This window comes from Urocitellus parryii, chromosome 5, assembly GCF_045843805.1.
Source record: "Urocitellus parryii isolate mUroPar1 chromosome 5, mUroPar1.hap1, whole genome shotgun sequence".
NCBI lineage: Eukaryota > Metazoa > Chordata > Mammalia > Rodentia > Sciuridae > Urocitellus > Urocitellus parryii.
This window is the reverse complement of record NC_135535.1, coordinates 157,886,846-157,914,535: the sequence shown is the minus strand read 5'-3', so window position 1 is coordinate 157,914,535 and position 27,690 is coordinate 157,886,846. Positions and strand designations below refer to the sequence as shown.

Below are 27,690 nucleotides of genomic sequence, written 5' to 3'. Positions count from 1 at the left end.
GGTAAAGCCAGCGAGCGGGAGAAGCTTTGGGGCTGTTACCCAGCAACCGCGCAGCGTCGGGGTGGCCCGGGCAGGGCTGGGGCGGGGGGCGCCGGCAGGCAGCCTTAGGGACCTTGTTTCAAACTCTGAGAGTTCACTCGCGGTCAAGGTCCTTCTCGCTGGCGGTCAAGGTCAGTCCCACGCGCCGCAGGGGACGCAGCCCAGGGCACTGAGGCGGGAGTGGGGAAAGCTATTCCGGGCCGCCGAGGCGTGGCCGCTGGACCGAGGGCGGCGCTGGGTCCGCCCTGTCCGCACGGTCGCGGTCGCGGTCGCTGTCGCGGGGCGGGGCGGGGCGGGCGCCGGAAGACGCCTGAGGATCCGATCCGAGCGGAGAGGAGCCGGGTCGGCGGCGGCGGCGGGTGAGTTCGCGCTGGCGCGGCTGAAGGACAGGGGCCAGCATTGCGCCCAGGGTCGCGCAGCCAGTGCTCGGAACGGCCCCCAGCGGCCCGGGCGAATCAGGGACCCCAGCAGGAGCGCGGAGCGGGGGCCTGGCCGACGGCCGACGAGGTCGGGAGGTCGCGGGGTGCCGTGGGCGGTTGCCTAGGATACGGGCCGGAGTGTCCCACACCCGCGAGACAGCGCAGGGGGCTCTCCGCCCCGTGCTCCCCCTGAACCCCTGCCAAGAAAGGTGGGCGCAAGCCGGAGACAGCGGGGAAGCCGAGGTCCCCCGCGGTGTGACACGGGTCCTGAGAGGTCTTGGAGTACTGAGGGGAGGGAAAACCTTAATCTTCAAAAGGAAAGTGACAGGAGACACTCGGGGTGCATCAGGAGGCCGAGGTTCCGCGGGGTGAAGACCAGCAGAGGCTGAACTAACTAACTCTCATGCAGTTCCAAGTCAACTTGGAACTGCTCTAGTGGGCAGTGTTGGACGCGTCCCTCCCAATGTCACCCACACCGAATACTCCCTTCACACCTTCCCCAGTAAGGGTCTCTGAGCTGGGCCTTAGGCGCATGCTTGTGATCCCAGTGACGAGCTGCTCCCGAGGCTGCCAGGAGGATCGCAAGTTCCATGCCAGCTTCAGCAATTTAACAAGACCCTGTTTCAAGCTAAAGAATAAAAAGCACTGAGGATGTAGCTCATTAATAAAGCGCCCTCAATCCTCAGTGCCAAAGAGGGGGGTCCTTTTTGACCCTGGGATTTAAGGAGAAGCTGGGGAGAATGAGGTGGTTTGGGAGGGTCAGTTTTGGAGGGGCTTTGCACCTGTACTTCAGGGTAGTATCAGGTTTTAGCTTCTGCACAGATGCCTGCTGCTGGGGCTCCCCAAACCCTCAGAGCACATCTGCCTCACCCCAGCTCCTAGAGAGAGCTCTTCAAAACCATCTCACTGAGGACCAGAAACCCAAACCAGGGCAAGGCCTTGCCCAGGACTACCCTGCCCATAAGTGATGGAGCTGGGCAGGTGGTGGTGGTGGGGCCTCTGGGGCAGGCCAGGCTTAAGTAGGGTCCCAGTGCACTTGCGGCAGACCATGGTAGAGTCAAGGAGATATCAAAATGACTGACTCTGAGAAGCTTGGCCACCTCACTAAGTTGCCAAGACCGGCCTTGAACTTGTGACTCTGGGATTACAGGCCTGCACCATGGCACCCAGCCTCTCTTCAGACTTTGAGTCCCTTTTGGAAATTGGTCTTTTTTTTTTTTTTTTTAATATATATATGGGATGGGATCCTTGGGGGGCTGGCCTTGGAGTGCCTACTCTCAGCCTGGCCTTTAGTGTCCAGTGAGGGAGGTCTCCTGCTCTTCTCTGTCCCTGAGGTAGAAGAGGAGATGCTCAGAGCCCATAGAGTCACATGTTAGTGGCCTGATCATCCAAGGTGGCCACTCCAGAAATATTACTATCCAAAGGCCAGTGTTGAAATCTACCCTTGGAGTAAGCCATGATGACATAAAAAGTCCTGGGTTGGATGTGGTCTCTGTGAAGCAATGCAGGCGATGTTCTTGCCTTGATCAGGCCTGCTTGTCTCTTATTGTGTCTTCTGAGCCTTGACCTCTCATCAGCTTTGGCAGAAATGTGACTTCTTTGCTTTCCAGTGGATTCCTAAAGGCCTCTTATTATTAAAAAAGAACCCCCTGGGACCAGGCTCATGTCTGACCGAGCAATTCCAAGTACAAACCACATGAAAAGTTTGTCTATGAAAAAGTTGGGGATAAGGCTGAGTGCCTTAATCCCAGCTACTCAGGAGGCTGAGGCAGGAGGATAGCACATTTGAGGCCAATCTTTGCAACTTAGAGAGACTCTGTCTCAAAATAATAACAAAGATGTGATTTCCCCAGTGGTAAAGTACCCCTGGGTTCAGTACAGAAAGAAAAAAAATAGCTTTGGGTGGGTGTATAATAGTTTGTCCTGTGCTGTATTCTCCCGTTGATGGAGTTTTTCATGGATTAATGGAGTCTCCCATTGATGGAGGTTTGCCTGTACTATTGCCATGTTAGATGAGGTAATAATTGAACATTCATTCATTCCTTGCATATATTTTGAGCACCTGCTGGGTAGGTGGCCTGAAGTGCAGCCCTTGGTTGAGGTGTCTGGCTAACTAGGTCATGGCCCAGCAGAGAGGAGTCCAGCCGTCCTTAGGGGCCAGGTAAGAATTGACACTGCAAGAGCCGAGGAGAATGGGGGTGTCCAGAAGTGCTAGGTGAGGGGCTGCTGCCGAGGAAGGGTGGAATGTGCTGGATAATACCTGGTTCCCATCCCCAAGTGAGGCTGTCAGAGGTCATTAGAGGAGAAAAAGACAGATTCCAGGAGAGGCCTCAGGCAGCAGGAAGTGGAAGAGCGCCTGCCTCCTCTCCCACAACCCTGCCTGCGGCCCTTGGAGGTCTGGACATGCCTTCAGGCCCCCCCAACTCTAGAGAAGCCGTTGCCTTGAGGGGGCGGCCTGCCTTCTTGGGTGAGGCAAAGGTTAAGGACCCCTGGGGCCTGAGGGAACTCTGGCTAAACTATTTTGGTCAAAGTACCGCCTGTGAGGCCTGCCCTGGGGCTGCTGGCTTTCTCTTTGCACAGGGAAGGTGTCCCCTGAGGGGCTGGTCACAGCCTTGTTTGCCTACCTGGCAGTTAAAGCTGCCTTGACATGACAGTCACTCGGTATCTGTGCTGGCCCCTGTCCCCTGCCCTCCTGTGCACCCCTACCCCTTCTGCCACATGTACCCTGAATAACTCCCACTGCTGTCCACCAGGGCTGTGGTCTATGTTGTCCCCTCGCTCCTTTTCAGACCTCTTGGATATTGCCTTTGAGTCTCTGGGTGGCCCAGTGTGACCTAGCACCCAGTGGCTCCTCTGCCCCCCATAGCCTCTCAGAGCCTGTGCCCAACCAGCTTGGAAGGGAGGCTTGCTGGGTATTTTCCTGCCTTATCACTGGCTGCCAGCCCCCAGGGCAAGGCCCGTCACAGGGGTTCCCACACTGAAGGGGCAGGTGAGACACCCCACCTGTGGCTTGCCTGATGCCTCCCACGTCCTGGTGCCCTCTCCTACCTGTGCCTGGGACCTTGAGCCCTCCTGGCTCCTGGCTCTCAGGAGACATTCTTCTGGCCCAGTTGGCAGAGTAAGCCTGAGCAATACTAGGGATCAGTTCTGGATAATAAGGACTTGGGGCTGTCCCCATGAGTACTCTCCTGGTCCCAGCCCTGCCTGGGGTGCAGTTAAATGGGAGGGATCCTCCAACCTCAATGCATCGGAATCATCTGGCCAATGGGAAACACCTGGAAATCCCCTCCTCTGTCCCTGAGGGAAAAAGGTCAGCAGTGGGCAGTTGACCATCCATGAAGACAGTGCCTAGAGTTCTGACTGTAAGCCACCCCTGGCTGTGGGAAGATTGGGGGACCATGTTGGGGTCACCACGGCTTGGAACCCCATGTGTCCAAGGACAGCTCAGGGTGTTAGAGCTGGTGGGGCCTGAGAGCCCCCACTCATGAGAGGGAGTACAATTTTTTTTTTTTGGTGCCAGGGATTGAATTCAAGGGCACTTATTCACTAAGCCACATCCCCAGCCCTTTTTATATTTCATTTTGAGACACTCAAGGTTGCTTACAGCCTTGCTAAGTTGCCGAGGCTGGCTTTGAACCTGGGATCCTCCTGCCTCAGCCGCCCAAGCCGCTGGGATGATAGGCAAGCACCACCATGGATGGGGTAAATTGAGGCCTAGAGAGGGAAGGGGCTGAACTCCAGGCTACACGGATGATCAGAACAGTGCAGTGACCTTCCAGTGCTGCCGTGTGACCCCAGAAGGTCCCCTGGAGCCCTCACCCCCATGAAGCTGTTCAGCAACTTCAAGACTGACCCCAGAGTGCATGTCCTCCTTCCTGGACAGCCCTGCCTGCCCTCCCACTGTCCGCTTCCTCCTCCCCGAAGCTCGCAGGGCTGTTGGGCCTCGATGCTCTCTATGCAGTGACCCTTGCTTGTTCCCCGGCGCCTCCCCGGCCGCCCTCACCTATACTTGGCACAGTCTGGGAGCAGGTATGGTTGGTTGCCTGTCGCTGAGCGAGTGTCCGCAACAGCCCCCGGCTGCTCTTAGGAGTTCAGCTTCCTCTGACTGAAGGCTGCACACCGTATGCGTCCTTCTCTGGGGTACAGCTGGCCGGAGACAAGATCCCTGGTTAGAGCCCCAGTCCCTCAGCCTCCCTAGGGGCAGACTGGGATGCTACAGGCGACCCTGTCCACAGACTCCCAGGTGGGCTGGGGGAGCCCTGATGTTTTAGTCAGCATTTCCATTACGGGGATCCAAAGACCTAATTAAGACAACACAGAGGAATATTATTTGGGGCTCATGGTTTCAGAGGTCTCAGTCTACAGATGGTGGACTCCCTTGTTCTGGGCTTGAGGTGAGGCAAACAGCAGGGTGGAGGAGGAGAGCCGCTCAGGGTATGGTCTGCAGGAAGTAGGAGAGGCCCGCTCACCTCCTCGGGCCACACCCTACCTGCCACGCTTACCACCTGGTTCACTGATATCAGTGGATTAGTTCACTGAGGAGGGTCATAACTCACAACCCAGTTGTTTCACCTCTGAAAATTCTTGCCTCATCTAATACTTGAGCTTTTGGGGGACACCTCATGTCTTAACCATATGCCTGGTCACATGGTTATAGTTCCTTTCCCCTCTGTCCATCTCGGTGTTTGGGCATCTAGTGACCCAGCTACTGCTTTCCTCAGCCTCAGATGGCCCCAGCTCTGGCTCTGGGCCACGGGTTCCCGAATTCCAGTTCCCCTGAGACTTGAACCGAGGTTTGCTCTCAGTTTGCTGGGAACTGGTCACCGGTGAGTGTGAGCCTGGGGTGGGTCCAGTCTGCAGATCTGGCCCTGCACACGCTTCTTACATGACCGTACCTGTCCCTGGGTCCTTGCTGTCCCCTTTCACCTCTCACGAGGAGTCCGCACGACACCGTTTCTCCCTGACCGTCTCTCTCACCAGCAGACATTCCTTGGAGATTTAGCCCAGAAGGACTTTTTGCTGTCCCCATTTTGGGGGGGGGCATGTCTCCTGACTGTCCCAGGAAAGCTGTAGGAGCCGGACCTGGCCCCGTGCCAGCTCCTCCTCCCGACCCCATTGTCACACCCCATCTGTCTTAGTCCCATTTGTGTTGTTACAACAGAATACCACGGACGGACGGACGGACGGGGCGTTTGGAGTGAGCAGAACTGACTGACTCACGCTCTGGAGGCTGGGAGTCCAGGAGGGCAGGGTGGCATGAGAGGGCCTTTTTGCTGGGTCATCCCGTGACAGAAGGCAGAAGAGGGTGAGAGGGTAAGAGAACAAACGAAGCTGCAGGCCTTTTATTTATTTATTTATTAGGGATTTAACCCAAGAACCCTTTACCACGGAGCTACATCCCTCAGCCCTTGCTATTTTTCAGACGGTTGCTTATGGCTTCACTGAGTTGCTGAGGCTGGCCTTGAACGGCTCAAGTTATAGATGAACACAATGCCTTTATTATTATTTAGGTATTTTTATGTGGTGCAGGAAATCGAACCCAGTGCCTCACGAGTGCTAGGCAAGTGCTCTGCCATTGAGCCACAACCTCAGCCCCTCAAGGTCTTTTACATGACTATTGACCCATTCATGGATTAGAACCTAAATGATGCAAACACTTCCCATTTGCTCCCAACATGGTCACATTAAGGATTAATTTTTTTTTTAAATGATACTATGGGATTGAACCCAGGGATGCTCTACCATGGAGCTACATCCCCAGCCCTTTTGCAAACTTTTATTTTGAGCCGGACTTTCACTAAGTTGCCAAGTCTGGCCTCGAATTTATGATCCTCCTGAGTGGCTGGGATGGCGGGTCGTGGGCCACTGTGTTCAGTTGCAGCACATGCTTTTGGGATACATTCAAACCATAGCGACATTCTATTTTGGAGGAGTCTCAGTGGAGCTAAAATTTGGGAAAAGAGCTAGAAGTTGAGGCCATCTCGTCAAACCCTGCTAATTGACCTTCTTAGATTTGGGCCATAGCCTGTAAGCCTAGCAAGGTGTGGTTATAGTGTTTGCTTGGTGCAAGGCTTGAGGAATTTCTGTTCTATTAGATGTGCCCATGTCGGCCAGTTCTCCACACACCTGCTCTCCGTTCCCTACTGTTCACCTGCCCAGCTTCCATCATTTACATTATCCACCTGATCCTTTGACTGTGTAAGCTCTGCCAATATAAGGTAGGGGCCACAGCAAGAGCATGTCAGTAGAAGGTCCATGTGAATATTGTTGAGTGATTATTACCCTCTTCCAAAGTCTGGTGAAATATACTGGGTAAAAAAGTGCACAACAGTTTGTTTAACATGTGCAAAAATTGTCAGAACTGTAGGTGCAAAGAATATCTCTGGGGAGGCGCATGCACACGAGGTAAAAGTGGGTGCCTCTGGAGAAGGGAGCAGGCTGGGTGGGGGATGGGGCGGAGGTAGGATAGCACTTCTGAATTTAATTCACCTTTTACAAAACTGGAATTTCATTCATGAAGGATTGACCTCATTTGTGAAGGTCAGTTCATGACATTTGACCTTGACTCTGATTTGGTCTCTTCTCGCAGCCCAGTAGTGCCTGGTTCAAGATGGGGTCCCAGGTCTCGGCGGACACGGGAGCCCTGCACGTGGTGATCGTGGGCGGGGGCTTCGGGGGGATCGCGGCTGCCAGCCAGCTGCAGGCGCTGAACATCCCCTTCCTGCTGGTGGACATGAAGGACTCCTTCCACCACAACGTGGCTGCCCTCCGGGCCTCCGTGGAGAGTGGTAATGGGCTCCTTTCTGGGGCTGCCTTTGTGAGCATGGCCTTGTCACTGCAGTGGGACCTCATTTCAGGGACCGATTTTCTCCATGTAGGGCGAGTTTCCTAAATGACATCAATAGATTCTTTCCGGTCAGTGGCTTAAGCAGTTGCCATAACAAGGCCTCGGAGTCAGAGCTTGGGCTTTTCCAAAGACCTGGGGCCCAGGTTGGCACTTAGCATTCGGGGGGACCTGGGTGCCTCTGTTGACCTAGCTGTGGCCAGGGGCGCCCCTGTTGGTGTGTGGCTCAGGAGAAGCTCAGCCTGGTTCTGCACTGTGAACTCTTCTGTGTCCGTTCCCCAGGGTTTGCCAAAAAGACATTCATTTCCTACTCAGTGACCTTCAAGGACAACTTCCGACAGGGCCAGGTGGTCGGGATAGACCTGAAGAATCAGACGGTGCTGCTGCAGGGTGGTGAGGTGAGTGACCCAGCTGTCCTCTAGCTGGAGGACCAGTCTCTCTGGGGCTGGGGGAGTGCCCTCTGTGCCTCCAAGCCCTGCCTGTTGCGGGGCAGATAGGTTCCTCATGGAGAGAGGCTGGACCACAGCAGCCACAGAGTACGGTGGCAGGCATTTCTTGAGTTTTTCCTGTATGCCAGGCACTGTCCCGATCCTTCATGTAAATCTCATTTGGTGACTGCCGTGACGGTCTAAGGCAGGTGGGACCCTCATTTTCCATATACATTAAACGGCCTGCCTCAGGTCCCCCAGCTGAGCTGGCAAAAGACTGAGCCAAGATGGGAATCCGGGCACTTTCAGCCCTGAGTCCTTGCTCCAGAAGCCAGTGTCCTCGACAGGGACCAGGCCGGGCCAGCCGTGGAAACTGTCCTCACTATCTAGAAGTAAAAGTTAGGCACAAGCATGATGCCATGTTCCCCAGATGGGGAAGCCATTGGGGGCCGAGGTTCCCCTCACTCATCTTCATGATCCTCGCCCCAGGGAAGCAGGCACCTGGCATGTGCCTGCAGGGGGCCGAGCTCTGTCAGTGAGCAGCCACCAGCCCTCAGGATGGATTGACGGACAGCTCTAGCTCAGCCCCTGGTGCAGTATCTAAGCTAAGCGGGGCTTGGAAACGGGAGACAAGTTCCTGTCCTCAATGAGTATGTGCCTTAGTGTGAATCAGTCGCTCTTGAATTAATTTAAGGGACCAGAGACTCACTAGTTGGAAAGATTACTGAGTGTCTCTTGTCCTGCAGTTTTGATCTGTGCTTCTCAGATCCCTGGTAGGGTCCATGAGGGCACCTCGGAGCTCAAAAGCAGGGGCTGAGTGGGTCCAGATGGCCTCTGGTCCCCCTCCCACTGGAACACTTTATATACTTAGGCTCCAAACGATATTCCCCTCCCTCCCTCCCTTCTTTCCTTCCTCCCCCTTTCCACTCTGTTCTTTTGGTAGGGGTGGGAGGAGCCTTCTAAGCTGTCCAGGAGATTCTAAGCTCCACATTGGAAGCGCGTTCCCTGTGCCTGATTTCCTGTTCCTTGCTGACCTGCCTTCTGCAGTGGGGCCTCTCCCCTCCGTAGGGTCTGGTGCTGTGGGTCATGTATTCTGCAGGCAGGAGGTAAAATCTGCTTGTTTAGGTCTTTGGGTTCTGGTGCCATCCCTTGGCCCCCCCTGGTTTGGTGATTTCACTTCCTTCCAAAAGGACCGTGTCCTCTGTGTGCCCATGGGCCTCTTCTGCCTGGTGCTCCATGGATACTGGGGTTCTGGTGTTAGATATGGAAACCCAGGCCTCCCCACTTTGTCTTACCCTTATCTTTCTTTTTCTTTTTCTTTTTTTGGAGTGGGTAGCAGGGATTAATTGAATCAGAGGCACTCTATGACGGAGTTACATCCCCAGCCCTTCTTCTTCTTCTTCTTCTTATTTTTTTATTTGGAGACAGGATCTCACTAAGTTGCTGAGGCTGGCTTTGAACTTGTGATCCTTCTGCCTCAGCCTCCGAGTCACTGGGATTACAGGCAGGCGCCACTGTGCCCGGCTCATCTTTCTTTTTCTTATCCCTCCAGGCCCTGCCCTTCTCCCATCTTATCCTGGCCACGGGCAGCAGTGGGCCCTTCCCTGGCAAGTTTAATAAGGTCTCCTGTCAGCAGGCGGCCATCCAGGCCTATGAGGACATGGTGAAGCAGGTGAGCTGCTGCGGATAGGCGTGGGGAGGTGTAGGTGGATGAGGGAACAGCTGGGGCCGCAGCAGGGAGACCGGGGGGCACTTGAGAGCAGCTTGAGATTGGAGAGTTGCTAGGAAGACATTCCCTGGGAGGGGCTCTGGGCCTGCCACAGAGGCCTGGACATGAGCTCCCCAGACCTGCTGGGCTGTGCTTGGTGTGGCCAGACTTGTCCCTTCACATCCACCTGCCCTCCTGATTGCCCAGCGCTTTGGGATTTTAGAGAGGCTCAGTTCCTGTGATGCCAGTCAGTTGGCACAGTGACCCTAGGAGGAGGCCTAATGGGATCCCAAATATGTAGAGTTCTCCACCTTTCTTTGGCCAGGGAGCCCACACCACAGGTGGAACCGCCAGGCGGAGGGCGGATATGTAGGTGTGTTTTATGTCCCTGTTCTCTCCAGGTCCAGCGCTCACGGTTCATCGTGGTGGTGGGAGGTGGCTCCGCTGGAGTGGAGATGGCAGCAGAGATTAAGACAGAATACCCTGACAAAGAGGTGAGGCGGCCGCCTTGGCCTGGAGCTTCTTTGACTTTACCTGAGGAGCATGAGGAATTTTCTGAGGGCTCTGGAGGTCAGAGCCCTGCTCACAGAAGCTGTGAATGCTTGTGTGTTTCCTGTCTTGTGCTAAAGAGAGATTCTGCAGGGACTTTTCCCAGGGAACCAGGATCCTGCCACTGACTATGCAGACCTGCTCTGGGGGTGTCCTGTTCTTGGAGAGGTCCTGCTTTCTGGGCCAACCCCGTGGGACGGACCCAGGGGAGATGTCTTATAAAGGTGAACTCTGTCAGCTGGGCACGATGGCGCACGCCTGTAATCCCAACGATTCTGGAAGCTGAGGCAGGAGGATCACAGGTTTGAAGGCAGCCTCAGCAAATTAGTGAGGCGCTAAGCAGCTCAGTGAGACCTTGTGTCTAAATAAAATGATAGGGAAGAGGGGTGGGAGGGAAAGGGAAGGGGAAGGGGATTAGCAAGGATGGTGGAATGTGATGGACATCATTATACAATGTAGGAAGACTTGAATTGGGTATCAACATACCTTATATACAAACAGAGATATGAAAAATTGTGGTATATATGTGTATTAAGAATTGTAATGCAAAAAAAGAGTACATGTATAATGGCATAAATTGACATGAACATACTTTATATACAGAGATACGAAAAATTGTGCTCTGTATGTGTAATAAGGATTGTAATGCATTCCACTGTTGTCGTGTATTTTAAAAAAAATAACAAAGTCAATTAAAAAAAATAAACAAATATAAAGAAGGGCTGGGGATGTGGCTCAGTGGTTAAGTGTCCCTGGTTCAGTCCCTGGAACCAAAAAAAAAAAAAAAAAAAAGGTGAACTGTGTCACCTTCAGAATTTAAGGTGATAAAACCTAGACTTTGAGTACCTCTTCTTGCCGACAGCGAACTTGAACAAGGACATACTCAGTTGGCTTTTGGTCCCTGCCTGATGGGGTAGCCCTTGCCCTGGATGGCCACGTGGTGGGAGCCTGCAGGGCAACCCCTTGCCTGCCCAGGCGTGGGGACAACTTTGCTAGCAGTGCCTTCTGCCCACAGGAGGGTGGCCTCGGCCTGCACTGATCTTTCTAATGCTCAGGGGCACAGGGGGCAGGGATAGAGGGCCCTGGGCACCTGGAGAGGGAATGTCCTGGCTTGTCCTGGGCGTGGCGAGCGCTGAGTGATGTTTTGTTTTGTTCCCAGGTCACTCTCATTCACTCTCAAGTTCCCCTGGCTGACAAGGAGCTCCTGCCCTGTGTGCGGCAGGAAGTGAAGGAGATCCTCCTCAGGAAGGGCGTGCAGCTGCTGCTGAGTACGCGTGGCCTTCAGCCCCCCTGACCTACTGGGACGGGCTCAGAGCCCAGCCACGGTTACCCAGTCTCCCTTCCTCTGCCTCCTGGGGATCAGCCTGAAGCGTCACAGCCCACTGACGCCTCGGAGGTCCACGTCATGCAGGCAGCAATGCTTGCTGTGCTTTGGGTACAGGAAAGACGAGGGAGATCTATTTGCTAAGTGGTGCTGTGGGATACTTCTTTAATGAATGATGTATATATATATTTTAAAAAATATTTTAGTTGTAGAAGGACATGATAGCTTTATGTATTTATTTCTATGTGGTGCTGAGGCTCAAACCCAGTGCCTCACACATGCGAGGCAAGCGCGCTACCACTGAACCCCAGCCCATGATTTATACATATTAAGCTTTTTTATTTTTGGTGTTAGGGATTGGGTACTCCCACCCCCAGCTCTTTTTTTTTTGGGGGGGGTACCAGAGTTTGAACTCAGGGGCACTGAACCACTGAGCCCCATCCCCAGCCCACTGTTTTATTTTATTTAGAGACAGGGTCTCACTGAGTTGCTTAGCGCCTCGTCATTGCTGAGGCTGGCTTTGAACTTGTGATCCCCCTGTCTCAGCCTCTCGAGCCACTGGGATTACAGGTGTGTGCCTGGCCCAAGCTCTTTTTATTTTTTATTTTGAGAGAGTGTCTCACTAAGTTCCTGAGGCTGGCCTCAAACCACTAATCTTCCTGCTTCAGCCTCCCAAGTTGCTGATGACAGATGGTTCTACCACTTGCAGCACTGAATGATTTTTTTTAAAAAAAAGTGCATTTGAAGGATCTGCCCTAAAATTGGATATTTTTGTGCTAGAGGGAATAGTTTTGTTGGTTTATTTTGAGAGTAATGAGTGTGACTTTGATATAGATTGGGGGCGGGGGGAGAGACCTACCCTGCATTCTATTTCTTTTCTTTTCTTTTTTTTTTTTTTTTGTGATACTGGGGATTGAATCCAGGGGCACTTAACCTTTGAGCCATACCCCAGCCCTTTGTATTTTTTATTTTGAGGCAGGATCTCAGTAAGTTGCGGGAGGCTGGCCTTGGACTTGTGGTCCTCCTGCCTCAGCCTCCTGAGTCACTGGGATTTCAGGTGTGGGCCTCTGTGCCTGGCCCACCCAGCATTTTAGAGGGGGCTCTGATCCCAGTGGTGGGACACTCATACTTGACTGCACTTGGGCCTTGACATTCTGTGTCTTGTGGGTAAGGTGGCGAGGCATCTGCTGTGAAAGTCCCTCCCTGGTTGTGAAGGACAGTTAGTGCCCTGATTTCAGGCTGAGGTTCCAGGAAGCCGGCTTCTCTGCCTTTCCCTGTCCTTGTCTTGCCAGTGGTGTGCTGGGACGGACAGTACAGACAGGGGGACCGCTGACATTCAGCAAGGCTCGCTTGAGGTTTTCTGTTGAATAACTCTTCCCAGAACTTCTTGAGAAGCTTCACTTCCCCCAGGAGCTGCTTGGACCTTTCCTCCAGTTGGATGCCCTGGGGCCCAATGTCCACATGGAAGGGCCCGAGGGAAGGGCACTGTGGGGGAGGGGGCGGAGTGATGGCCTAGTTGGGCCCCTGCAGCCCAGGTCTTCCCACCGTCAGCCTTGGCATGGGCCCCAGCCTCTGCCAGCCTCTGCCTACCTCCTGGTCATGGGACCACCCTCCCCTCCCATGCAGGTGAGCGGGTGAGCAACCTGGAGGAAATTCCTCTCAACGAGTATCGCGAGTACATCAAAGTGCAGACAGACAAGGGCACGGAGGTGGCCACCAACCTGGTGATTCCCTGCAATGGCATCAAGATCAACAGTTCTGCCTACTCTAGTGCATTTGGTAAGCAGGTGACCCGGGCCACCGCCTCAGTCTCCAGCATTCTTTGCAGTGCCCTGTAGTCCGTGCCCCTGAGCCAGCGCCCCTGTCCATTTCCTAGCTGCCCACTTGCTTTCTTCTGAATGGTGACCTCTATGGATCTAGGTTAGGAGACCAGAATCTTCTAGCATCGGGACTGTCCCCTAGTGGTAAGAGATAGGAACAGGCTTCTGAGAGGCGAGAAAGACCCATTTCTTGCTATTTTTATAGGGATGTGGGAGAAGTTCCGGGTCAGGCCTTTCTCTGTTCACAGTCCCTGTTTTCTCCACATCCAAATCTGAACATTTGACTACCTCAGCTCCTAATGGCTTTGGGGAGTCGGGCCATAACATACCCTCATTTCTTGTTTTGGGTACTGAGCCACATCCCTAGCCCTTTTTATTTTTTATTTAGAGACAGGGTCTCTCTGAGTTGCTTAGGTCCTTGCTGCTGAGGCTGCCTCTGAACTGGCGACCCTCCTGCCTCAGCCTTGAGAGCACTGGGATTCTAGGTGTGTGCCGCTGCTGGCTGTGCCTTCTTTTCTTACAAGTCAGTGTTTAGCTGTTGAGTTACCTGGAAGTGGGGGCGGGGGAGGAACTGACATGTTTAGGCCTCCAGGGGTCAGTGTGGACGAAGTGGGACTCCGGGTGCCAGCATTTACTTCTGAGCATCCTTCCCTGTCAAGGAGCTCCTGTGCCCAGCAGGAGGGATGATTCAACTCCAGAGGAAGCACGCCCGGGCGGGTGTCCTACTGTATTGTCAAAGAAAATTTCTCTTCATCTGTTAAAAAAGAAAAACTGTTTAAAGTGGTTTATCATTTATTTTATTTTTTATGGTTCTGGGGATGGAACCCCGGACACTCTATCACTGAACTACATCCCCAGCCCTTTTTTTATTTTGAGACAGGGTCCTTCTAAGTTGCCCAGTCTGGCCTGGAGCCTGCCATTCGCCCCTCCCTCAGCTTCCTGAGCAACAGGGATTATAGACAGGTGCCACCATGCCTGGCTCAGTTTATCAATTATTAAAACCTTGCATTTATTTTAAAATTCCCGATCTATGTTCAAAAGGAAATTTAAAGCTTGGCTAGCCATTGCAGTGTATCAGGAGTTAGAGTCCCATGCATTTTGGAGAAGGCGGCTTGCTGGGGTTTTGACAGTCTCCGCCCTGGAGCTGTGAACTTATCTTTGCAGGAGGGGCCCAAGGTGGGGACCGCAGCAGGAACTCTGAGGGTGGAGGATGGGCCTCTGAGCACGCACCTTGGGGGCCACTGAACTAGCACCCAGTCCTCATCCCCCGTGTCTGGTGGCTGCTTAGTGCAGCAGCTCAGGACTTGGTTTTGGTGTCCTCTTGCCCACAGAGAGCAGGCTGGCCAGCAACGGTGCTCTGAGAGTGAATGAGTTCCTCCAGGTGGAGGGCTACAGCAACGTCTATGCCATTGGCGACTGTGCTGACGTGAAGGAGCCCAAGATGGCCTACCACGCAGGCCTCCATGCCAACGTCGCTGTCACCAACCTCGTCAACTCCATGAAGCAGAGGCCCCTCAAGGCCTACAAGCCAGGTGGGGGAAGCTCAGGGGCCTCCTGGTGTTGAGGGTTTGGGGTTAGACAGGGAAGACTTCTAGTGCTGTACGAAGGCTGGCCTCTAGACCGCACCCTCGAAACTGATGACAGAGACAGCCTTCTCAAGCTTTTGAAAAATAAGCTGGGGACTCCCCTGCCTTTCCAAAATCGTACCCCCCTTCCTGCCCTGAGTCGGAAGGCCCAGGAGGGGATGTGCCCTGGGAGTTGCGGCCCATGACCTTTAGTGGCTCTGCTTTGTGTGTGTGCTCCCCAGGTGCGCTGACGTTCCTCCTGTCCATGGGCAGAAACGATGGCGTGGGCCAGATCAGTGGCTTCTACGTCGGTCGGCTCATGGTGCGGCTGGCCAAGAGCAGGGACCTGTTTGTCTCCACGAGCTGGAAAACCATGAGGCAGTCCCCACCCTGATGGGAAGGCCAAGTGGCAGACGTGTCACTACTGCCGATGATGACGGGCCTCTGGACAAAAAGCACCCGGCTGACAAGTGCCAAAGCACAAGGCTCTTCCTGTGGAATGAGATGCCAGTGGTGTACTGTCTGGATGCATGACGCATGTAAAACCAAACGCGAGGGGGGCATTAAAAAGACGTGTCCTAGAGGATTCCTTCTGGGCTCGGACGGTCTGCTTGCAGCAGCACTGGCTGGAGGGCCTGGGCGGGGGGAGTGTCGGGTTCCTCTGGGACATGTGTGTGCCCGTGCCTGTGGGCTTGGTGTGGGGTGTGTGTGTGTGTGTGTGTGCGCGCGCACCTGTGGGCTTGGTGTGGGGTGTGTGTGTGTGTGTGTGCGCACACCTGTGGGCTTGGTGTGGGGTGTGTGTGTGTGTGTGCACCTGTGGGCTTGGTGTGGTGTGTGTGTGTGTGTGCACCTGTGGGCTTGGTGTGGTGTGTGTGTGTGTGTGTGTGTGTGTGTGCACGCACCTGTGGGCTTGGTGTGGTGTTCAGAGCTCTCAGGGTGGTGCAGAGAGCTGGCTCCTGGAGCCTGGTGGCCATCTGTGAGAACAGGAAGGAGAACCTGCAAATTGAGACCAGCCACAGAAGAGGCCCTGGGGTGGGGAGATGGCTTGCACCCCAAACCTTTTCCATCACTTGGGGGTGGTGAAGCCTCTACATCCCACAACCATCAGGAGCCTCATTTTAAACTCCCTTTTATGGTTGGTGCCTATATTTTGGATTGGTTTGTGGTGTCTTTTTAGAAGGGGTCTCACTCTGGTGGCCAGGTTGGTGTCCGACTCCTGGGCCCAAGTGATCCTCTTCCTCTGCCTCCTGAGTACAGGGATGACAGGTGCATGTCGGTGTAGGTGGCTAGTCCCTAAAGGCCTTAATTCCCCTGAAGCTTTGTGATCTCAAGATCATCGTGACTACATACCATAGGTGCATTTAAGAACAAAGACAGAGTACCCCTTCTGTTAACCCTCCCGACAGTGAGTTTTTACAGAGCGGGCAGGGTCTGAAGCCAGGCTTGCCAGCTTCTGGAGGTGGGTAAGGAAAGACAGCAGAATTTGATGGTAGGGTACATCTGTTACCCTTCAGGGGGCAGAAGGGGGTTCTGCCGGGGCTTCCTGATATATTTCCAGGCTACTGTCGACTGGCAGCTCCTGGGGGTGAGAAGGGGTCCTTGAGGTTTGTGCTTCTGGTTTCCTGGACAACCCCGGGCACTCGTCTTCAGGGCCAGCTTAGAGCCGAAGTGTCTAAAATTTAGACTCTTGTATTTGGGAGAGAGATTCCAACATGGAAGAGTCTATTTTGGATCCCCTAGGTTAAATCTCCATGAGTTCACATGAATAAATTCAGGCCGACTCTCCCTACCCTCCCCCTCCCTGCTCATCTTTGATGGTGGCCTCTGGGGACTGGGGCAGAGTGCTGGGGCCACCAGACTCACTTGGGCTCTCAGCCCATCCCACGTTTGGGCTATGCCCTGCCGTCTGTTCCACGTTGTTGCCAAGGCCTGAGTGAGACATCCTGCTTCCCGGAGGTTGGTGACCCCTCCTGTGGCTTTGTCACCGCCAGTGGGCTCCTCCTTCCCAGAGGCAGGACCGCCACCTGACCACACAGGCCACGGACATCACCTAGCAGGGTGGGCATCTCCGCCAGTCAGTGACAGGCCTTGTTCTATCTATTAGAACATTCTAGAGGTATCCGTTCATGGGGACCCAGTTTTCCAAATAGAGGAAAATATTGCAATAAAAGAATATGTTATAAGAAAGACACTGGATCTTTTATTTTTTTCTTTTCCTTTTCTTTAAAAAAATGAAATGAAACCAACAAACAAAAAGCCCAAAGCAAAGAACTTTTGAGGAGTCGGTACAGATGTCATAGGGGAAGGGGGGAGGGGCACTAGACCAGAAGAGAAAAGCACCAGAGCGATGTCGTCCCCATCTTCTCTCCACCACGGATGCGCCAGCAAGCCCAGCTGACTCTCAAGCCCTCTTCCCTTGGATAAAGGAGGAACAAAAGATTTTTAAGAATCTTAAAAGGATTTTTTTTGTGTGTGTGTGAGTGTGTGTAAAAGTCAATGCTATAAATCTAAAATGAGGTCTGTGTTTTTTTTTTAAAAAAAGTTCTAAAACAACAGGAAGAAAACACATGGGAAGAAACCCTGGTGGAGACCTGGTTAAATACGGACCGAGGCCCTTTGTAAGGAGAATATAAAATGCAGAGGGTCCCTCGGTGGCAGGACCTGCTCCCTGCTGCCCTCTCAGCTGCCCTCTGCTCCCCTGCATCACCCTTCCTCTCTCCTTTTCAAAAATAAAACCCCACTCTCATGACGTGGCTCTTCCTCCGATCCCTGCTGGACAGCGGCTACTTGGCGTCCAGCTTGGCCATCTCCTGCACATAGATGCCGATGCTCTCGCTGTCAAAGAGCAGGAAGTACACGTTCTTCAGGGAACTCGCGCTGGAGTCGTCGAAGTGGGCTGAAATGGCCTTCAGGGTCACCTGGGCGGCCGTCTGTTTGGGAAAGCAGTTTCTGTACCAAGGCAAAAGGAGAGCCCACGTCATTTTGGTCCCCAGATCCAGGGTCCTAACTCTTCCCTCAGCCTGGGAGGGCAAAGCCCTGGGTTCCTTCTGATTTTGGCCTTGGGCTCTTGTTTGTACTGAGTGGGGCATCACTGTGCATAGTCACTTCTGACCTAGTCAAAGGGTCATTTGGAGGGGTTGGTGGGAGACTTCGTCCTCACTTTATAGATCCCACGCTGACGGGTATGATTTTGGCCAACATCATAGGGCTGCCAGGTGAGATTGCCTTGTTTTTGAAGCTGTATTGCCTGAATCAGGTAGAACTTGGCTTAAAAATTTCTAGTAATTCAGCTGGGCACGGTGGCACACATCTGTAATCCCAGCAGCTCGGGAGACCGAGGCAGGAGGATTGCAAGTTCAAAACCAGTCTCAGCAACTTAGTGAGGCCCTACGCAACTTAGCGAGACCCTGTGTCTAAATAAAAAGTTAAAAAGGGCTGGAGATGTGACCCAGTGGTTAAGTTCTCCTGGGTTCAATCCTTGGTACAAAACAAACAAACAAACAAACAAACAAACAAACAAACAAAATCTAGCAGTTCTGCATTAAAATACCTGGCCTTCATAAAAGCAAACATAGGTTTTATTAGCTTCCTCAAAATTGGTTTCAATACTAAACAGATTGTTTAATAAGAGCAAAAATGCACTCTTACTAGCTTGTCTTCAAAAATTCCTTTCCACGCCCTCACTGTTTCTCATGAGCTCTTGGACGTGCTGGTGTGATTTCGGCAGTGGTTCTGGGCAGGACTGGGCCGGTGGAAGTTTGCTAAGAGTCCCAAGCACCAGGGAGCCATCGAGAGTGCTGTCCACTGGCCTCATGAGATACAGCCATAATGGTTACTTGGGGTCAGCCACCAATGACCCCTGGCACAGGTCCAGGATGGGCCTGCTCCATGTGGATTCTTGTGCATGTGCGTGTGGGTGTGTGTGCATTCTGTTGAGGAACACGCTGCCTATGGCCCACTTAGAGACCATGCAGCCGGTAGTGCCTCGGCCTGGACTGGGGAGGGCCAGAGCGGGGGCTGTGCTGGAGATACAGTTACAGAGGGGACCTAGGCCTCTCCGCTCTCTCTTCTTCCAGTGATGTGCCTGCCTAGGTGACAGAGCCCAGCCTCCGCCCCTCGGTGACACCTTTCACAGCTCTGGGAGTGTCTACCCTACCTCTTGTCCTGGGTCTGCTGTGACCCCGGGCAGCAGAGGAGTCCCACAGCGGGACATGTGGGGTGGGGGCGAGGTTCCACATTCTAACCAGGAGATGTCCCCGCCTCTGTTCCACAGACCACACTGGAGTAGCCAGGCCTTCAAGTCTGATGTCCCCGTCCCCCCTCCTTCGTTCCCCTTTCCATTCCTTTCTTTTCTCCTTCTTTCCTTTCCTCCCTCCCTCTGGGGATTGAACCACTGAGCTACATCCCCCAGGGTGCTGTGGCTCAGGTATGAGGTACCCCCCAAAGCTCATGTGGGAGACAACGCAAGAAAGTTTAGAGGTGAAATGACTGGGTTAGGAGAGCCTTAACCAGTGCGTTAATCCGCTGAATCAACTGAGCCGTAACCGTAGGCAGGTAGGTGTGGCTGAGGAGGTGGGTCTGAGGACGTGTCTTTAGGTTTTGTATTTTTGTCCATGGTAAGGGGATCTCTCTCTCTCTCTCTCTCTCTCTCTCTCTCTCTCTCTCTCTCTCCTTCCTGGTTCCATGACCTGAACCAATTTTCTCTGCCATACCTATCCACTTGATGATTGGCCTCACCTTGGGCCCAGAGCCATGGAGCCTTCTGTCCGTGGACCAAGATCTCTGAAACTGTGAGCGCCCAATGTCGGGAGCTGCCACCCAGGAGCTGAGCGCCCCCTAGCCTTGAGTGATGGAAATGTGGAGGCTAGCTGCCTCTGCCTGGAAGCAGATGGATCCCCATCTCCGCTCAGCAGGGGAGTGAGGCCACGGGGTGACCCCCTGGGAGTGGGCAGCCTTCTGGTTCCTCTGTCGTACCACCCCTTACCTTTTGTGGATGGAAGGTTCTATTGAAAGGCTCCCCTCAATACACAGGGCTTCAGGCGCGCTCCCTCTGTCTGCCTCTCTTGCTTCCTTGTGGGAGCTGGGGCCGAGGAGCCGTTGTTGCTGAGCCCCAAGAAAAAAGGTACTTTCTGTGTCTGTGTGATTATTTAGTAGCCAGCCCAATTCACCTGGAGTGACCCTGGCTGATTTAGTCACGTGTTGCGGCAACCAAAAGAAACTCTTCCTCCTCTAAAACTGTTCTCGTCAGGTCTTTTGGTCACAGCAGCCGCTGCCAAAAATCTGACTACAACACGGGTCCGCAGTTGCCCAGCCCTGTGATCCCCCTGCCCCCCGGTTCCCGAGCAGCTGGAGTGGAGGCATGGACCACTGTGCCCGACTCAAGCCTGGTGTTTTCTAATCGTGCGTTCTAGAACATGGGTAGCTGATGGGGATGTGGGCTTTGAACACAGCAGGCTCTCAGAAATTGACATGCCACCTTGCTCTGCCACAGTATGTTCCCTACAGCCACTTTTCTGCCTGGGTTTGGACATCAGGAGGCAGGGGCTGGCCCCAGCCATGGACAGCAGCCTCTTGGCCCACCAGGGGGCCCGTCTCTCCCTGTGTTTGGAGGTGGGAAGCTGGTCCCTTACTTTTCTGCCTGGCTACCTGCTGACCGTGCTGGCGAGCCCTGGCTGCATCTTCTGGAATGGAAGACCACGTGTGAGTGGAACAGCCACTGGTTCCCAGCGAAAAGCCTGGAGAAACCAACTCCACAGGAAGCCTCCTACCTGCCACTGGGGAAGGGTGGGAAGGCGACGGACTTTAGCTTCTTGTCCTCGGCTGCTGACAGGCAGTTTTTGATGGTCTCTTCAAGCTGTTCTTCGCATTTGTCGGAGCCCCACTGGGGGATGTGACAGTGGATGACAAATTTGGCTGCAAGTCCACTGGATTGGCTGACAGCGGCTGGGACAGGGAGAGAGGAACGCTGCAGGTCATTTCCTAAGTCTTGCCTTCAGCTGGGAGTTAGGCCACACAGCGCGTCTACATGTCAGGTCCGCGGGTGGGGTGGGGTGGAGTGGGGTCGGGGGACCAGGAAGTGGAAGGGAAGCTGACCGGATGGCATTCCCTGCTTCCCAGCGGGCAGGAGCTGTTGGGATTGCCCTGGGAGGTCAGCACGAGCTTCAGGGGAAAGCCTCAATGCTGACAGCCAGGCCCGGAGCAGGCACCTGCCCACAGTGGCTGGAGTCACAGGATCACACCCACCCAGTCTCCCGTGTTGTGGTAGGTTGAGTAACGGACTCCCCACCACACCCACCCCTGACCTCTGGGACCTGTGGATGTGACCTGACATGGCCAGGGGAATTTTCAGATGTGACCAAACAGGAGATTCTCCTGGGTTATCTGGCTGGGCCCTGAAATGAAGTCCTATGGGTCCTGTGAGAGGGAGGCTGGAAGGCCCAAAGTGGTGAGGGGACCAGGAAGTGGAAGGGAACCTGACCGGATGACTTTCCCAGCAGGGTGGTGACAGAAACAGAGACCGGGGCGCCCTGTCCAGGGGCCAAGGCCTGAAGCCAGGAAAGGTCAAGGCTTCTCCCAGACACCTTCCGAAGGAACCGGTCTTGTGACACCTTCATCTAAGCCCTTAGACAGAGACTGCTGCAGACTGCTGACCTCCCAACTTGAAGAACAGAGTCATGTTTGAAGCCACCGAGTCTGTGGTACTTTGTGGGGGCACTCATAGGAACAAGACACCCTGGCTCTTTAAAAACAGCTGTTTCTGAGCCCAGCCCCCTCAGAGATCCTGACTTGGTCTGGTGTAGGCTGGTGCCATGCTCTTGGGATTCTGGGGCCCTCCCTGAGCTGAGAACCACCTCCCTTGGTCATAGATTTCCTTGGACAGTCATGTACCTGATCATTTCCATGTATCCTGCCAACAGCAGGGGTTCAAAGTGAACCATGCAGCCTGGCCCCACAGTTTCAAATTTCCACGATGCCAGCCTGGTCCTGTTCTTCTTTGCCTTCTTTTCTATCCCCCTGGACATGGCTCCCGTTGGCAACAGAGCTGATAAGCGCTGCGGCTGCTGAGTTTCAGGGAAGTCCCTGTGACTGTCCATCCCCTGCCCCCATGCTGCTTGTTCCTAAGCCACCTGCCTGGTGGAGCTGGGCTCTGTGTTGTTCAAGTGGCCAGGGCCTGGGAGCCTTGGCGCTCTGGGGAAGTCATGGCCACTAGGGCAGTGTGGGTGACATGCCTGTGTCTGCCAGGCTCTGGAGCTGTGTAGGGGGTTGGCTTGGAAGATCTATTTGAAATTTACAATGCCCACCTAGTCTGTGGGACCCAACGGTGTCAGAGGTGCTGTGACTTGCTTGGATGGGTGGGGACTAAGCTGCTGGAACCCGAGTCAGGGAGGAAGGGCTGTGAGCTCCTCGCCTTCCCAGCGCTGAGTGGGTCTAAAGACAATCAGACAGGAATGAGCCAGTCCATGCAAGACGCGTGAACAGGGGGCCTCACAGCTCCAGGACTGACCCTGCGGCCTTGTGGGTCTGTACACAGATGCGGAATGTGGCTGTGGGGCCTGGACAATGGGCCCTGGAACCCGGAACCTGGGATTGTCCTGCAGAGAACCTGGGACCCGGGGTTTGGCCTGATCGGGGCAATTTTTCCAAGGCTCTCACTGATCTCACGTGCTGGAGAAGCTGGTTCTTCACACCCACGGCTGATTTATTTTGTGTATATATATGTTAAATGATAGTCATGTTATCAGCCGAATGATATTCTTTTGAATCTAAAGTCATTTTCAGACAAGAGGAATGCGTTTACTGGCGGTGTGAAACATCCAACCAAGGAAGAAAATGATTTTCGAGGTAGCCCCTGATAACACTTCCATCCAAAGCAAAGCATCTCCATGGCAACCGGAGATGGGAAACGAGGCTCGCAGCTGCTGTGGGTTGTGATGCTCTCTGGAGGTGCCAGGGACAGGGGTCAGGCTGTTGGGAGATATTCATTATAAGCACCGACTAGCGCTGCTAACCAAATGGCTCACAGCCATCTGTGATCTGATGTGATGTCCCCTGGTGGAACTCTTTCACCTACTAGGTGCATTCTGAGGATGACATGCTGCCGCTAGAAGCTTCTAGAACCTTCCCTCAGGTGATCCTCACAGTGTGGAAGACCTGACATGTTCTTAGGCATCACCAGAGCAAAAAAAGGACCCCAGGGTGGCCTCTTGTCCTGCTGGAGAGCTACCGTTGATCCCTGGTCACCATGACACTGTGGTGCTTCAGTTCCCCAGAGCAACCACTGTTCTTCCTACCTGAGGGGTCCAGTGCTCTTCCCTGATGCAGGAGGCATTCGGCCCTGGCTGCTAAGCAACCATCTGCAGCCCCATCGCCCCCTCAGCTTTCAATAGCACCCTGCACACTGGTGACCTTTCTGGTGCCCCAGGCCCAGTGCGTGTCCAGCAAAATTATCGTTCACTCGTCAAGTTCCCAGAGGAATGTTCAGGGGCCTCATTCACCACCACATCCCGTGCTCCCACCCTACAGCGTGCACAAACTGGCTCTGACTCCTACGACAAATTCATGGATGTGTTTACCACACAGCCTCTGTCACTTCCCAGGCAGCATGTGGCATTTCCTCATTCGGCATCTCCTTCCGACTAAGCTGCTATCTGGTGCTATCCCTCACTGGTGCTGCTCCTAAAATATTTCCTGATGCACCCTCTCCACACCCTGTGCACCGGGACCTGCACTGTATTCGGTCTGCTTTGCCCACCCCAAGATGCACTTAAAATCATTATCATCTTTTTTGTTGTGGTGGTGCTGGGACTGAACCTAGGGCTCTGTGCACGCTAGGTGGGCATTCTGCCACTGAGCCACACCCCCAGGCCATTTAATATCCTTTTACTTATTTAATTTTTTTTTTTTAAATCAGGATGCATCTTACAGTTGCTGTCAGCCAAGATTGAAGCTGAGTTCTTTCAGAGGAAAAGTTGTATTTCCTTCTACATCACTTGGGGACACTACCAAACAGAGGTCACATGCCAATGTCTTCTCCGCCTGAGGTTTTGGGCAGCACTGGACTTGGCTGTAAACCTGCAGAAGTACTGGCCTGCAGTTCAGGTTTGCCAGCAAGAGGCCTTTCCTCCCAACACCAAAGTCAAGACACGTACTTGCTGTCCTTTCTGCAGGGTGGGTCACCATGCTCTTAATCTGAATGTCCCAGCCTCATGCGGGGTCTCCTATTAGCCCACTCATGAAATTTAATCTTAGTGGCCCAAACAATAAAGCATATATTAAAACCGATGGTGTCTTGAAATTAAATGAAATACGATGTAGGCAGATTCTAAAGGATCGTCTCCCCTTTTCTCTTCTTCCCAGGGCGTGTACCAACTTTAAAGGGTGGACTCTAGCCCTGATTGGTGTTCTTTCTAGCCCTGATTGGCCTCAGACTACACATACTTAGACCCAACATATTTGTGCCAAATCACAACTGTTTCCTGCAACCTTCTACTTACTTCTGATTGACTTCTGGTTCCTTCCAGAAGGGTCTGAATTGCTGCCTCTCAACTTTTGCATGTTTGAAATTGTGCACATTTTATATATATATATAGCAGAATACATTTTGATTCATTGTACACAATTGCAGCACAACTTTTCATTTCTCTGGTTGTACACAATGTAGCGTCACACCATATGTGCAATTATATATATATATATTTCCAGGCAAGCACTCTACCACTGAGCTACAGCCCCAGCCCCTCACCCTCACTCTTGAATGAAAAACAGCACAGTGGAATTCTTGGTGGGCGTGTTTCCCTTCAGTGCTTTGAAGACATTTCTTTCCTGTTTCCAGTTTCGGGTTGCTGATGAGGTGTCTGTAGCCATCAGACTTCTCATTTCTTTACGGATGATCTACCTCTTCTCTTGGGTTGCCTTGGAGGTTTCTCTTGGGTTTTGAACCTTTGATCCTTCATGATCATGGGTCAGGTTTGAGATCTATTTTCATTTATAATGCCTGATATTTCCAACCCCAGGGCTCATGTTTAATTCTAGAAAATTCCCAGCTATGATCTTTTAAAATACTGCTTCTACACCTCTGTTTTCTACCTCTGGGACTCTGTTGAGAAATGCACCAGCACCCTTATTCTGTGGAGAGCAGCTATTTTCTCTCCTCCTCACCCCGTCAGGCAATTGGCTGGGAGCCTCCCCCAGACCCAAGCCCCCAGACCAGGTGCAGTTCTTAAATGGCTGATCTGGGTTCTGTCTCAAGGTCATGGGGATGAGGGTCCTCCAGAATCTGAGGTCAGTGGGCAATGTGGCCTTGGGCCTGGGTGAGGGGATCAGATCCTTCTTCTACCCTAGAAAGTCCAGTGTTACCCAAGCCATAGCCCTGGGGGGTTTTCAGAGCTTTGCCTTCAGAAAGGCCAAGGAGTTCTCTCCAGCCCCTTGCTGTGAGCAGCGAGCCTGGCCCTGCTCCTTCCACCAGCGACTGCAGCCCTTTATAAGCAAGAGCGGCCTAGTGGCTCTGCATAGTCCCTGTCCTGCATCCCAGTGGCCTGGGCTGCAACTCCCCTGTTGCTGCTGCACGTCTTCTACTTCCAGCTACACACATGCCGATCTTACATTTGAGGGTGGCTGATTTAAAAGATTTAAAAAATTTAAAAAGGAAATCTGGCCCACCATGGCATGTCTGGGGAGGGGCGTGTACCAGCTCTAAAGTGTGGACCCGTGTTCTTTCCTGACTGGCAGCTCCCATTATTTTTCTAACAATCTAGTCTGATCATGACAGTCCCCTGCCTTAACTTCAAGGTGGCCTTTCTGGTCCAGATAGAGTCAGATCCAAACCCCGTCACACAGCCCCAAAGGCGCAGCTCACCTGTGGCTGCTGTTCTCTCCCCCCTGCCTGCTCATGTCCACGGCCACAGTTCCCCAGTGGGCTGTACCTCCGCCCCCAAGGGCTCCCTCTTGGTGCCTGTTTATTGTGACTGGGGACAGCAGGAGGTTTCGCTGTCCTGGGCTGTCGTAGTATGAGTGCAGCACAGAGAGGGAGTGGCCTGGGATGGTGTGGTGGGAACATGGCTCTGAAAGGGAATCACTTACCAGTAGCCATGACAACAACAAAAACCTATGCACAGATGTGCACAGGGGCTCCATTCACAGTTGCCAAAGTTGGAAACAACCCAGACACCCATCCACGGTTGAGTGAATAAACAAAGTGGAATACCATTTGGCCATAAAAGGGAGAGAAGAACTGACACATGCTGCCACACGGGTTGGATTCAAAAGTACCATGTGCAGGGCTGGGGTGTGGCTCAGCGGTAGAGCGCTCGCCTAGCATGAGTGAGGCCCTGGGTTCCATCCTTGGCACCACATAAAAATTAATGAAATAAAGGGATTGTGTCCACCTACAACTGAAAAATAAATATTAAAAAAATCCCATGTTAAGTGAAAGAAGCCAGACACAAAGGGCCATCCATCGCTATATGATTCCATTTACGTGAAAGGTCCAGAGTGGGCAAATGGGTAGAGGCAGAAAGTAGATGAGTGGATGCCAGGGCCTGGGGAAGGCAGGTGGGGGGGCAGCTCAATGGGGAGGGGGCTTCTGTTCAAGGTGATCAAAACGCTGTGGAACTAGGTCATGGTGATGGCTGCAACATTGTGAAAGACTTAATGCTACTGAAAAATGGTTACAATGGGGCTGGGGCTGTAGCTCAGTGGCACAGCGCTTGCCTGGCACATATGAGGCACTGAGTTTGATCCTTAGCACCACATAAAAATAAACAAATAAGATAAAGACATGCTGTCCATCTACAACTACAAAAAAATTAAAAAAAAAATGGTTGCAATGGCGAGACTTAAGCCCTGTGTATCTTACTGCACATATACAAAATCAACACAATGGCTCGAGATCATTGTGGGGGATCTGAGAAATGTACGTGAACATGAACGATCCAGACACTTGTAGACCCCAGAGCCTATGGAATGACCTCCAGGGGCTGCTCCAATCATCGAGATGCTGAAATAGCTTCAGGATAGTTAGGGCATATTTTATTGCAGACACTGGATCCCTGTGAGCGCGGCCAGAGACTGGTGGGGACAGGGTGGGGCTGTGCTGGGTCGCGGAGCCCGGTCTATGCTTACCTTCAGCCACTTCCAGAGGGCCCTGGGATTTGCGCAGCTCCTTCACTGTTTCCAAGAACTCTTTGCCCCCGGCCTTTTCCAGGGCTTTACCTGCAAAGGAGAACAGGGGGAAGCCACGTGGTGTGTTTTCAACATAATCCCAGGGTAGACAGAGTCTCAGGAGGCCTGGGGGAGGGCATCCTTAGACACTAGGACTCTCACTTCCCAGCTGTCATCCTGGTCTGCCAGTGATTGCTGGTCTAGGGGTCTCTGGGCCTCTGGTGTAACAGATTTAGGTTAGCAAGTCTCCCTCTCTCTCTTTTTTTCTCCAGTACTGGTGTTGGGGATTGGACCCAGGGATGCACTCTCACTGAGCCACATCTCCAGACTTTTCATTTTTAATTTTGATACAAGGTCTTGCTAAGTGGCTGAGGCTGGCCTGGAACTTGTAATCCTCCCACCTGAGCCTCCCAAGTTGCTGTGATTATGGCATGTGCCCCCGTATCCAGCTGGTTAGCAAGCTACTTTAAAGGACCTTTTAAGGGGTGATTTCCAGTCCTGGAGATGACTTATTTCATTGTTTGTTTTGGCCACGATGCCAGTATTCTGTTCTACAGGTTCAGCAGCCACATGGAACTCTGTCGGCTTGCTCTTGTCAGCAGCAAGTTGTAAGTCCTCGGGTCAGAGGACAGACACAGGCCCAGGGCAGCCTAGTATCTTGTTCTTCCAACTGAGGCCTTGATTTGCAATGGAAACAGGCAGAGATTTGAGAGGCTCCTCTCCACGGACTTCCTGTGGGGACATCTCCCCAGGCACTGCTGTTAGGGCAAGTTCTGCAATATCTCCGGGTCTGGCCTCTACAGAGGTCAAGAGGGGCCCCAAAGAGACAGCAGGA

The 27,690-nt window shown here is 53.1% G+C and overlaps 2 protein-coding genes across 4 annotated transcripts in view; one reads left to right on the top strand and one right to left on the bottom strand.

Annotated features, from left to right (window-relative positions):
* Positions 1 to 302: 302 nt before the first annotated feature.
* Aifm2 (AIF family member 2, ferroptosis suppressor) lies at positions 303 to 15,282 on the top strand. Of its 3 annotated transcripts, none has more exons than XM_026405804.2 (9): positions 303 to 398; positions 7,048 to 7,246; positions 7,585 to 7,700; positions 9,283 to 9,402; positions 9,840 to 9,932; positions 11,147 to 11,255; positions 12,938 to 13,090; positions 14,463 to 14,663; positions 14,939 to 15,282. In XM_026405804.2, exons 2-9 carry the CDS (start codon positions 7,069 to 7,071, stop codon positions 15,088 to 15,090), a joined length of 1,122 nt encoding a protein of 373 aa, XP_026261589.2. In that variant the 5' UTR covers positions 303 to 398; positions 7,048 to 7,068; the 3' UTR covers positions 15,091 to 15,282. The 3 variants fall into 3 exon arrangements, with proteins under 3 accessions (XP_026261589.2, XP_077654476.1, XP_026261590.2); XM_077798350.1 differs by lacking the exon at positions 303 to 398 and adding an exon at positions 544 to 667; XM_026405805.2 differs by lacking the exon at positions 303 to 398 and adding an exon at positions 5,672 to 5,771.
* A 2,197-nt stretch (positions 15,283 to 17,479) lies between these two features.
* Positions 17,480 to 27,690, bottom strand: part of Macroh2a2 (macroH2A.2 histone) — a 33,266-nt gene continuing 23,055 nt past the window's right edge. Inside the window, exons 6-8 of the mRNA XM_077799007.1 lie at positions 26,817 to 26,906; positions 20,465 to 20,639; positions 17,480 to 17,645 (exon numbers count right to left, since the gene is read on the bottom strand). Coding sequence (XP_077655133.1) covers positions 17,480 to 17,645; positions 20,465 to 20,639; positions 26,817 to 26,906 — 431 coding nt within the window. The remainder of the gene's footprint in view (positions 17,646 to 20,464; positions 20,640 to 26,816; positions 26,907 to 27,690) is intronic.

Excerpts from the sequence above, each read along its gene's own strand:
- Aifm2 (XM_026405804.2), top strand. The coding sequence starts at position 7,069 with ATGGGGTCCCAGGTCTCGGCGGACACGGGAGCCCTGCACGTGGTGATC. Across the intron at positions 9,933-11,146 it reads CAGAATACCCTGACAAAGAG|GTCACTCTCATTCACTCTCA; the intron begins GTGAGGCGGCCG and ends TTTTGTTCCCAG. Across the intron at positions 11,256-12,937 it reads GGGCGTGCAGCTGCTGCTGA|GTGAGCGGGTGAGCAACCTG; the intron begins GTACGCGTGGCC and ends CCTCCCATGCAG.